Consider the following 13,168-nt stretch of genomic DNA (forward strand, 5'->3'; position numbering starts at 1 on the left):
AGCAACCCTTCAAACCGGAACACAACAATATCGTACTCGGTAACTATTGGCACAAGAGATCTTAGTTCCATCTTAGTTCCCAAGGTTGGTTGCGCATTTGCGATGTAAGGAATGGTTAATATTTCTTACAGCGCCATTGTCTATGGGTGGTGGTGACCACATACCATCATGTGACCCATATGGTCGTCCGCCAACCTAGACCATAAAAAAATTAGAGCGTGTAGTGTAATTACAGGCCTTAGAAGCCAAAAAAAACTAATAATGTTTAAATCAACGAAGACAAAGATGCTTGTGTATTTTTTAATGTAATTTTTTTTTTGAAAACGGTAAAAATGTAAAGTTGTATGTCCCCTCTGTCTATTATGTTTCAAGAAAATATTCCTTTGGCGCCATTGTATGTTCGTATACGCTTTTTATTAAGTAACAATCGATACAACCGTTTGAGCAAAAACTTTATTTATTCCATGACTATGCAAATATTTGAATTATTGTTTATTTAAACGGGTATCCCTAAGGAATACGAAGAGCAACATTTTTATGTTTAAATTTAATGATAAAAGTCAAAATAACATTTAATTACTACGACTTAATGTCGATTTTCCTTTGAAGGATTTCTTGCAACGATAATGGCCAAAGAAATTCATGGGAATATTAAAGGAGTTCCTCGTTCGAATTCTCATCCGCCATTAATGCACCTTCATGTATATTCGTGTTTAATTAACAGATAATCAATATTCGACTATTATTCGACGCAATCATTCGATTCGTTCTCAATCCATTGTTTATTTAACGTCTAATAATGACTGTAGGAGATTTATTTTTATGAAATGCACATTAGCACTTCGATGCAATTAATGGCGTAACAAGAAGCGATTCCTGTTTTGTTACTTGTCGGTTATTATTGCAACTGTTTTTTTTTTTTTTAGTATAATTATTTGAACATAAAACATTTGCCTTAATGTTACATTTTGAAAATCGAATAAATCGTACCTAAATCAAAATGTCATTATTACATTTTTAATCTTTTTTTTTTAATAACAGTATATTCTATGTAAAGAACACGATACTTCTATTCGATATTTGAAAATAGTAATATTTGTTTTTGAATATCAAAACAAATATTTTTTAAATTAATTTATGACTGTAGTATTTATATTAGTAGATATTAAGTAATATATTTTTTTATAATGATTTTGATTTTTTTTGTATCTAGTAATGTTCTTATTTATAACTAGAATGATTACTATTTCTATAATCACTTGTCTAAGGCATAATATTATGTAATGTTGAACGAAGTAACTGCTAAAATGCATGTTGGACAAATCCCCTTTTTCTATCAATATTTATTGTCAAAGAAATCGACTCTCAACAGTACGTATTACTCTTGCGAAGATATTCATCGTCAAAAGTTTATTGAACTAAAATTTAGACGTGTGAAAAACCAATAAAACATTTTTATATTTTAAATATGTATATATTTAAATGATAATTCGTGTCTTATATTTATACAAGCTAACGGAAACCTAAAAATATATATATCAAATTAAATTGGAACATTAGTCATTTGTTTTAAAGCAAATGAGCAAAAGATTAGCTAATCAAGGTCACCTGAGAAAGGCTTACATTGAGGTAATCAATAAGAGACGTCCGTCTGCATAATGCATTGCTCATTGGGACACAAGCATGGAATTTGACGTGTTGTACATCTTAAATGTTGATGTTCTATGGATTATCTATGTCAGCTCACCCATTTAACGCTAACTCATTATTGCCAATAATTTTCTACTACTTGGTTCGAGAGTTGGAAGTTGGTTGCCAATATTTGATGTGAAATTTGTCGGTTTATAGTTTTCCTTTGTTTTATGTGAATATTAGAACCATGTACCAAGTACAATACAAAAGTAAGCTCTATCAGTAAAGTATCATCTGCGGAGACTGGTGCCTAAAATGATTCGTCAGTACATCAGGTCGCCAGGCTTTCAAATATTGATATAACATTAAATGCACGATAAAAAAATGATAAATTTAAATTATTTGCATTCATTTCTATTATAGTTATTTGGTTGTCAAAGTTGTCATGATTATTTTAATTTTGGAATAACGAATTAAAAAGTACATTTCTACGAATACAAGTAAGTGTTGCCACTTTTAAATATATCGGGAAATATTTAAATGTGACAGTAAACACAGGTACAATGCTTTACAAATTATTTAGCAAGATAAGCATACACATTTCAAAAGTAGGTAAACGATGTTTTGTGTTACGTTATTGGTTACTGAGGTTAAACAAATGCACGTACATGTTTCGCTGCGTTCAGTTTATGGCTAGGCCTTTGTAAAACTATAAAACAGGCTAAATGGTACATTGAAACACGGTTGTACTCGAGTTGTTATTTGTTGTTATTTTCTTTTTGTTTAATTGATATTTTTTGTTGTTATCTTATTAAGGTTAGATTGGGCACTTGATGGTAATCGCCATTTAGTGCTCGCATTAGAACGTGTTCCAAATTCAAATGTTCCTTAATATGTTGTCAATCATAAGATCTATAACGTTAATTCACGTGGACTTCTAGCTGTATTGGCTCATTGTAGCTGCCCATTGAGCCAAAATAAAAATAAAAAATTCTCTACATAACTAGAATTCTTCAGCCATACACAAAAAGAAATATAGACTAGGTAAGCTTAGTCAGGCAAGGCTTATATAAATGTTTGAGCACCTCGGTCGATAGTCATAAATTTATCACAGCGCAGATATGGCTGGCTCATTTACCCCAAAAACTGAACCACAATAACTTAAGATTCTTTATTGATGGTTATTTAATAATATCCTGGGGACAATTTATAACGGTAATGATACGCGATTATATTCTGATCCAACTTCAACTATTCGTCACAAAAATTAACCTCAGCTTAACAGTAATTGAGGTCCAATTCTATTTATTTATGTCGGTTATTATACGATCCCTATTATATTCCGATCCAACTTTGATCTACAATCGTATCGTTGCGTTTGTAAAAATGGTACTCGACTAAATGGCAACGATTATATTTCGATTCGATTGCGATAAACTGACAATTTGTTAGTAGATTTTGACGCAATGTGTTTTAACAAACAGCTGAATATATAAGAATATTCTTGCTGTAATAAAAAAATAATAATAAAAGATTAAATTTCGACGTCTACCTTTTAACACACTTGTATAAATATGAGCAACTATTGTAACATCATCTATAAAATTTGACAGTTTCTTCAGAAAATAGCAGAAATTTAAAATGAACGCAGTCATATAAAGTTAGTTTATTTACTTAATAAAAGAATTATGTTCGAAATAAAATTCAGCTATTAAAAAAAATGATTTCTTACTAATTTTGATCATATTACGTTTGCCTAATACAATTTAAAAAACAAAAACATCCTGGATAATGTGATTTACAAAATTAAACTCAAAAACGAAAAAGAACTTGATTCAAAACATCTGTTTAACTATTTTCACAATGAGCGAATCAAATTTTACGGTGAGATTGTGAAAATTATTGAAAGATCGCTTGATTTGATTCGTCTCAATAAATCTTTAATTTACAAGATATTACAATATTTGCGTAATTCGCGTTTTCTGTAACTGATGAATACATATGCATGTATGCATTCATTTAATGCATGCGATATTTGTTAATTAATGAGCCGCGTTCGCAACTTTAACATGGAAAATGTCATTGCCCGTGAAATCTTTTTAGTTCCGTGATTTTTTATCACTTATTTGTATCGAAGATATGAGATTTCTAAGCCAAGTTAATTTGTGTACTTTTACGCCGTGGTCTTCGCGTGAATGCAGACGATATTATAGAGATTTTACTAAAAAAACGACGTTTTTTTTGGTAATGAAGCTATATAGAGTAGTGAATCTTTCAAATAATATCTCATATAAATACAAACGTAATCTTTGATATATAACGTTTTCAAACTTAGAGAGAGGTTTCATGATTATATTTTAATATCATTCCTCTGATTTCAAATTATACCTATAAATTTTAATTTAATTCTACACAATGCTAGGATTCTAATTAGATAATAAAGTTTGTCTATGGGACCATCTGAATTGCTAGATTAGAGGTTTAATGCAACTAATGTTATTAACACAAACGATAGTTTATTAATATTGATTCCCTGTTCTGATCCGAATGAAGAGAAAATAGTTCAACAACGGTAACAGGTTTTCCAATATAGTAGCTATCGCCAGCAATACCAGCTCTAAAAATTCATATAACTTCTAAAGACAATTCTAGAACTTCTAATGAAGTGATGTAAAAAAAAATATCTAAGCCATGATTCAATATAAAAAAAAACTATAAATGTCAAAATGACAGGCTAAAAATATCCAAAATAACATAACCTATAAACTGACTCGCCATTAAGATTATAATAATAAGACATGTTTTCCAGTATATTTATCTTGAATTTAATGAAGAAATAATTTGTTCAGATGGTAAAAAATAAAAGGCTATATGTTCAGTAATATCTTGATAATAACTACATAAGTAGGTATGTAGGATCTATGAAAGTAAATATGGAATGTAAAATAAATACGAAAGATCATTTATTAGAAAATAGCGATGTTTTTTTTTACATTGGAAATAAATCGAAAATAGTTAACACTTTCTAAGGCTAATCTTTAATATGTGGTTTTGCATGGAAGTCGGTTAAATGTACATATTTTACAATCAATAAGAGTTTAATTACAGTACTTTAATATTGCATTGGGTTAATGATCTCATACCGAAAATTAAAACGACTTAACTGTCAAGCTTTACCGAATGGAGTAATTTTAAAGACGCAGTCACTTCAATAGAATGTCGTATACGACAGTTCTGATAATATTAAAATAATGACAGAAGTCGTGGGTTGATATTCTTAATTAAAACATGAGATATATTACATCGGAGCTAGTTCAACACAGGCTCCACTGTTTACACCAGTTGACCGCATTCTTAGTAAATGTCCACGAGTGCACTGTACGCTCCCTTTTACCTTCAACTCGAAGTTAAGACTTTTTACTTTAGATCACACGTGCGATAAGAGATACCTAGTGCATTGAATTGTTTTTAAGTGATCACAACCCATTCTAGTTTTGGATTTCCTCTTAGTTATATATAGAGAGAGCTATTTCAAACGACATTTTTGTTTCATCTCTATGATTTTGGACGTCGTGGGCGAAATTGATCAGGAGGATAACACCATAATTAACTAGCAAATATTAACTAATAATGCATTTGCAATACATAATAAAAACTAGTAACGTTTATCGTAATTTCAAAATCTTAATTTATTTGATATGTTAACAAATTAGCTATTAGCGAATATGTGTTTTGAAATCAAATCTTGATTGAATCAGCGATTAATTAGTTGATTCATTAACTTTGATGTATTTTTGAAATCGATATAGAGATATTATGGTATATTAGGTAGAACAAGTGCATCTTAACAGAATATTGTGGGTTTGAAACCCAGGTAACCACTAAGTTATTTGTTTTTATAATAATTCACCTCATGCTTGGTGGTGAAGGAAACGGTCGTGAGGTAACTTGCCCAGCAGTGAGAAGAAAGTGATACTATTTAGCCATTTTAGCCATTAGCAGCCCGTAAATGTCCCACTGCTGGGATAAACGCCTCCTCTCCCTTTGAGGAGAAGGTTTGGAACATATTCCACCACGCTGCTCCAATGCGGGTTGGCGGAATACACATGTGGCAGAATTTCGTTGAAATTAGACACATGCAGGTTTCCTCACGATGTTTTCCTTCACCGCCGAGCACGAGAAGAATTATAAACACAAATTAAGCACATGAATTTCAGTGGTGCCTGCCTGGGTTTGAACCCGAAATCATCGGTTAATATGCACGCGTTCTAACCACTGGGCCATCTCGGCTCTTAGTGATACTATATTCTTGGCGTATTTTACGTGATAACTGTAACGTGTTTATAAATTGAACTTAATTGTTTGTGAATAATAAAGAAGTAGCTATAGGCGTCTTTCAAATTTCCGATCACCATTTTACCAAAATTTCAAAACGACAATTAATACCATACAATAAATTCGAAGCGTCAAAGGCGCAAAGTTTTACGGGCCGACTAGTGGTGTAAAAAGTCGCAGGATCGATCCTGACTCCTTGGGCTGTTGTCGTACCCACTATCAACACAAATGATAAGCTTAAAATTAATTTGGGCATTGCTACTATACTTAAATAAATAAATATCATGTCAAATCAATGTCAAATTTTATATACACTACTATTAAACAATATGATTGTGGCCTAAATTAATTTCATACTATTTCTAAGTATTGTTCTTAGGTAATTAACAAGTGACGTCCAAACGTCAGGTTTCAGAGCATTGTATGCAGTTCACACGGAGAAAGCTGACTGTATTCATAGTACTGTCTCACGAACAATGTGTGTATAATGTGTTATTGTTTTCAATTATTATAATAAAATATGAAAAAAAGATATGGAACAGAATTTTCTTTTTAAAATTCGAATTTTAAATTAAAAGTAATAATTAATGTAAATGTATGTAATGCGAAACCTGCGATTGAGATATGCAAACTTTTTTGGTCCATCGCTCGAAGAGCTATAGACTAGACTAGATAAAAAAGTTCGCTATTAATTAATTACTAACCTGGTATACTAATTAATACCTGGCACCGAAGTTTTAATGCAATCGAATGGATGGTATAGGGTTGTTATATCCATGATTTATTAATGATTAATTTATGACGACCTCCGTGGTCGAGTAGTGTGTACACCGGTTTTCATGGGTACGCCACCCCGAGGTCCCGGGTTCGATTCCTGGACGAGTCGATGTAGGAAAAGTTTATTAGTTTTCTATGTTGTCTTGGGTCTGGGTGTTTGTGGTACCGTCGTTACTTCTGATTTTCCATAACACAATTGCTTTAGCTACTTACATTGGGATAATAAATTATCATTCACATACACATATTATACGTAGTTATTTTTGATATATGAATTATTAAGGATAATAAAAGGAAGTATTTTCGTAATATGTTAGTATTCGACAATAAATTATTTTAACTAGAAGTGTCATTTGATTCTTAGTAGTCACCTGTAATTGCATTGACAGACTCACAATCAAACTGGATTAGATTAAGGATAGAATAAATCTGGTGAGTCGTTGGATGGGATCCACTCAGACGGGCTTGCACAAAGACCTACTAGAGAAGTTAATATGAATAACGCTGGTTACATTGCATTACAAATATTTGCCGTATTCCAGAACTCTATGTGAAAATATTAATCTTTAAAATATTATAACATAATATTAATTTTAAGCTTGATTCACAATACTTAACAATTATTTTTCATTACAGGTAATATCACCCTTCTAAATCAACGTCACTGATCTATTTAATGAGGTGAGAACTATTAAATATTGATCGTATATTTATGAAATCGAAATGCTTATAACTGAACAGGTTTCGACAAAATTAATTTAAACTTTCGCTATTTTTTTTTATACTAAATTATTATCGTTCAAATATATTGAACGACAGAAGCACAAATAAAAACTTGTTAAGATTGAAAACAGAAAAAACATTTTTATAGTAAAGTTTGAACAATGTTTTTTACGTTATAAAATTAGGAATATAGATAGCTTATACCCTGACTCTACTGAACACCTGCCCTTCTCTCATAAACGGGGCAGGTCGGGATCTGCTGATATGCTATATAGCCATGTCTGCAGGATTGTACTTTTATATTTGTCATGTAGTGAAAATTTAACAATATTATGGATGGTTGACTATGAAAGCGTATTTTCATTTATATAGTATTATTTTTAAAAGGCAATGTTTGTAACGAATTTCATTTTTATTTGATAGGCGATAAAGCGATCGCGAAAAAAAAGTATGGCATTCCATAGCATACCATAGCCGTCGTTGTTATTATCATCATGAAATTTTTATTCAATTCTATATTTAGGTTAATAGCTTTTAGTTGTGCTAAGAACGAACAGATTATTGTCACGTACGAGGAAGACTGCATCATAGTTTATTACTTTGAGGTTTCTTATAAAAAAAAATATTGGTTCATAGACCTAGTTACTAGTCTATATGTATATTATAATATTTATAAACTTACATGTACATGAAAAATGATCGGAACCTTTATGATATGAAGCGTGCTTATGTGTAAATGTCACGTGCTGTTCGGTAAATTTCAATAAAGAACAATAAGAAACAAAACAATATATTATTGACATTCTTTCAATATTGTCGAGAGGTTTTGTAAGAAAAATAACTTGAATGTTGAAAAAATAAAGAAGAATATAAACCGAATACTGTATTTATAGTGAATAATAACTAAAAGCACGTGGTTAGCTATTCTCCGTTTTAAATGTTGTTTAAATTAACATAAGATATCCTTATATATTGTAGTTATATAAATGTATATAAAGTAGTTGTTTAAGTAAAGGTGATAAAGAGTACGACTGAGATTCTTTCCGGTTTTCTCATCAGAATGTAGATTCTGTACTAGCTTTACTTTCATTTAAACTGAAGTATTAACAGTCTCTTTGAATACATATATGGGGAGTTTTTTTTTTAATTCTGTAAGAAATAAAGACATGGAACTTAAAATTATTGCTAAAAATGTTGCCATCTAAAATTATATGTTAAATTTAAATCAAAATTAATTTAAAGGCGGTACAAAATTAAAATGGCGTATTTCAAGCAGCCAATGTTGAAATAGCTCTTTCTTTCTTAATTTCATAAAACAGATATTAATGTGATGAATATTGATATTTTATAATTAATATGTTTATTTACAAATAACTCGACGTGTTATAACGCTTATAAAATATGCTGATATTTGACCTAATTTTAACGTAAATTTTATGCAACTGCATGTTGATTAGCATAAATATGGCAATTTCATATGCAAAGAGTGTACATAACTGCGTTTTTTATAAGTGTGTTAAATTAATTGCTTATATGCACTCTCGATAATTTTTCAAATATAATAAAATATATATATATATATATAATTAAAGTAATGGTTCCGTCTATACGAAATACAGTGTAACCTGTTTAAATAGGCCCTTGATACTCGAGAATCCTCTACTACTGATACGATGAAATCCCGTCAATTTTTCAGTAAAATATATCTATTACAGGAGATAATTAAAACTTCTTGACTGAGATTTAATTTGTTAGACTTTTTCGATGTTTAACTCTTTCACATATATGAAGCGGTTTCACTCGCGTTTTAGGGGATTCAAACTTGCTTTAATCATATAATATTTATTAATAATACATATATACAACATTATATTTAATTTAAACTCTATATTTGAAAAACGATATACTGCCATCTCCCGTCCCTCGCTAAATGAAGCAACTGTCATTTTAAACCTAACTTTTTGGGAAATTGGGTAATGAAAGGCTCTTTAATGGATAACAAATCCTAGGTCGCCTGAAATTCTAATTATTTACTTCGTGGTAAGGCTTATTGCAAACCCGCCTGGGCTACCTCTAACTCATCACAAATTTTACAGTCAAACATAAATACTTTGTATGGTTTTGTTCCTGTTTGAAGTATGAGCAATGAGCTACCGACTCCCTACTACAAAAAATGTTATCAAGGCCACACGTTACAATATTTAACAGTTACTTACTATTGAATTTATTGCTCGTCTTTTTATTACAATCTACAAGATTAGTGATGCTTTATTAATTAATTTTGTAAAATGACAAAGTTATTTTTATTTGGGATACTTAGTTCCCGGTGAAGTCCATCACTGTCAAGTTTTCCACACTAAATTAAGTACATATGACAATGTGACTTCGTTATATATATATTGATATATAGACTCAAACAAAGTCTACGTAAACAAAGCCGCGGAAATAATATAGTATTGTATAAAAACATATAAAACAGAACCTACTTTTGAAGCTTGTTAATAAAACGGTTTTCTACAATACAATTCGATGTACTAAATATAAAACCCATAGAAACGATAGTAATTATGTTGTTAAATGCATATCATAGTTCCGTTCGGTTTTAAATGATTCGGCGTTTTTCTTTCACAAACAATAATTGGACATTTGTTTATTAATAGCTCGATTTAATAACGGTAAATTGTTTATCAAATGCATGTATAAATAGATTTGAGACCATTTTTTTAATTAGATAATGATTCAGTTGATTTTTTTTTTAACAAAGAAGTTGTAATTTATGCCTTCGTCCTATTTATACGTAGTTAAACTTTAAAAAAAAGAGATGTGTGATATGTTTCCATTTCAAAATGTTTCAAATTATTTTGAAATCACAAGCTTAACGTTTTTTGAATTTGGAACTTCAATCGTAATATTGCATCATTGGTTTAAATTGTAACAGATTATATTAACAATTTTAATGGTTCGAAAATCAAAAACGAGAAAACGTTGTATAAATAAAAAGTATTTCAAAATATATATCATGTGGAGCTTAAATAACATTTTCGGATGAACTTCTGTCACCTGCACTAGCGCAACATGGCGGAATAATCTCGAAACCTTTAGAACAGTTCCTTGTCCAGCAATGACACATTAACTAACTGTTACTAAAAGTTTTATTTACATTACGTTTAAGTTATTTTAATTAATTACAATATAACTGCCTAGAGACTTAAATTATTAGTATTTTCTTGTAAAATATTTCGAAAGTACGCGTTTGTGCAGGCACGTTCTTAGGTCACATCTATAGAAGTCATCTTTTTCTCGTTTCGACATCGTAGACAAAATGAACAATTTCACATATCGCCCTACTCCGTTGACTCACATACACACAGGAGTGCTTTTATAATGAACATCATAATGACTTAAATATCAGTAGGGGTTTACACACATACATACGTGTAACACGTGCATAGGTTTTTGTTTTTAAATTGTTTTCGAGTCTAAGATATCATTTTTTTTTTTGAGATTATTATGAAATTAAGGAAATAAGTTAAAAATACTTATAAATGATTGAGTACTAACGGTGGTACTCCCTTAACTCACTTACCATTATTTTTAATATCAATTAACAATACTTTGGTTCTAGCTTTAATGGTAAGTGAAATTACGTATTAGACGCCTTGAAGTAGTTTCCATATTACAGTCCCAGTGCAAACAGGAGTGTACTTCATCTTAGATAATTCGTATGCACTTTTAATTTTCTAAAATAATGTCAAGCAAAATGTTTTTGTTGCTTCTGAAAACATTTTTAAAAAGTAATAATAAATCCAATTAATTTAATTTATTCATAAAATGATCTATTTGAGTTAACCACTTGCAATTTGCAAATATACTCGTACAAAAAGTTTTTAATTAGTGCAGCAACGTCTTCATCGATTATAACGAACGTGTTTTTCGTTCGTCCAATTAATGTGTTTGTGTATGTATGTATTGATGTTCTATGTGTGTGTGATAGAGAACATTTTATATATTCGGTGTAATATCATGGTGTAATATCAAAAATATACAATTTTTGATATTACACCATGATATACGAGTATGTTAAGATCTCTTATATACCTTATCTTATGAAAATATATCATATATACTCGTTGGCTTCATATGGGTCTACAAAAAACGTTAATATCAAACATACGAAGATTTTTCTTTTTGTATGGTTAGGAAGTACGCGGAAGAACTCACCAGATTTTTGTGTGTATGTTCGTATGATTACTAAGGACAAACAGACTATCATTTTTTGTTAATTTGAAAATCGTTTATATTAACCTACGTACAGTTTATTAAGGTTATAAAATGCACCTTATATACATGAATATAAGGTTTTAAGAAGAATGTAGATTACAGATTATTCTTATATTTTTTATTGTGTATAAAATCTGTCCGTTTCTGTGCATATGTTAGGCAAAAATCTGACATTTTCAAAAAGATAATAATAATAAATCAGTTAGTATTCTAATAGTCGACTAGTTGTCGCCCGTAGTTTCGCTCGTTTTAGAAGTTCGTCTTCAGGTGTTAAGTTAGTAGTCTATGTCCTTATTGGAGTTTAAGTTTAATAAATAATAAATTTCATCAAATTCGGTTGAATGGTTTGGCTCTGAAAGAATCACATACAGACAAACTTTCACATTTATAATATTTAGCACAGAGATTTTTGTTTTTAGATATGTTTGAAAAATATTTATAATAAAACGATCATTTTGATATTTCTGTTTTTTTTTTTTAATATAACTTATTGCGTGTAATTCTACAATTCTACTAAAACTAAAGATTTAAAAGGCGTACTTAATTACGGAACAAATATCTGGTGAGATAAACAAATAAAAAGTAAAAAATACTCAGCTTTCTCTATGCATGAAACCTGTTTACGGCGAGTTTACACGAAAACGGATATAGATCTTAACATCTAAACAATAAGGATTATAATATATTAAATGTTATCGATCGGTCTATCAAATGTTGAAACATCTAGACTTTACGTCAGCGAAACCTGACTGGAAATCCGTTGAAATTAGATAAAATTAAAACGAAATGGAGACACTAATCAAGGTTGTTAATTAATTTGGTCACGAGTGGTAATAAATTATTTTAAGACATTGCTCTCACATCTCTTTTTATAAAAGTAGGCGATGTATAAAATATATTTTATGAACATGTTGTCAAAATATATAATATTTACTCAAGCGGGCTCATAAAAGCTTGAACACTATTTACCGCCATCTACTAGAAGAACCAGTATCTATCTAGAAGAACCGCCATGAAAGCAGTTACTAGGCTTTGTAAAGCATTAATCAATAGAAATAATATGTTATTGCAATAATCCGTCATTGTATACTTAGTTTTTTTTTTACGTTTACTCCTTGTTTCATCTTAAAGACTAAGAAATAATTATTACAGCTTATATTTTTTAATAAATTATTGTCTTAACAAATATCTATCTTATATTTATATCTTATTATTAATATTGTGTACATATATAAAAAAATATATTTTATTATTATCTAAAGATATATATTTTTTTAAAGAATATGTATACATATTCTTTAAAAAAATATATATCTTTAGATAATATTATTTATTGCTAATAAAGCTGAACTATTTATAGCATCATTGCTTTATTTAACATTTTCGCCTTTCGTTCAGTGTCGCTCCGATAAACGCTGAT

At 29.8% G+C, this 13,168-nt stretch overlaps 1 protein-coding gene across 2 annotated transcripts in view; it reads left to right on the plus strand.

Moving 5' to 3' along the window:
- Positions 1 to 13,168, plus strand: part of LOC125071849 — a 76,909-nt gene that overhangs the window by 22,833 nt on the left and 40,908 nt on the right. Inside the window, exon 1 of one of the 2 annotated variants that reach the window (XM_047682250.1) lies at positions 7,410 to 7,425. The exons of the other annotated variant lie outside the window; for it this stretch is intronic. Within the exon in view, the coding sequence (XP_047538206.1) occupies positions 7,421 to 7,425 (5 nt within the window). The 5' untranslated portion in view covers positions 7,410 to 7,420. Of the gene's footprint in view, positions 1 to 7,409; positions 7,426 to 13,168 lie in introns of those variants that run through there. 2 annotated transcript variants of the gene reach the window in all.

The sequence above is a fragment of the Vanessa atalanta genome, chromosome 20 (assembly GCF_905147765.1).
Source record: "Vanessa atalanta chromosome 20, ilVanAtal1.2, whole genome shotgun sequence".
Taxonomy (NCBI): Eukaryota; Metazoa; Arthropoda; class Insecta; order Lepidoptera; family Nymphalidae; genus Vanessa; species Vanessa atalanta.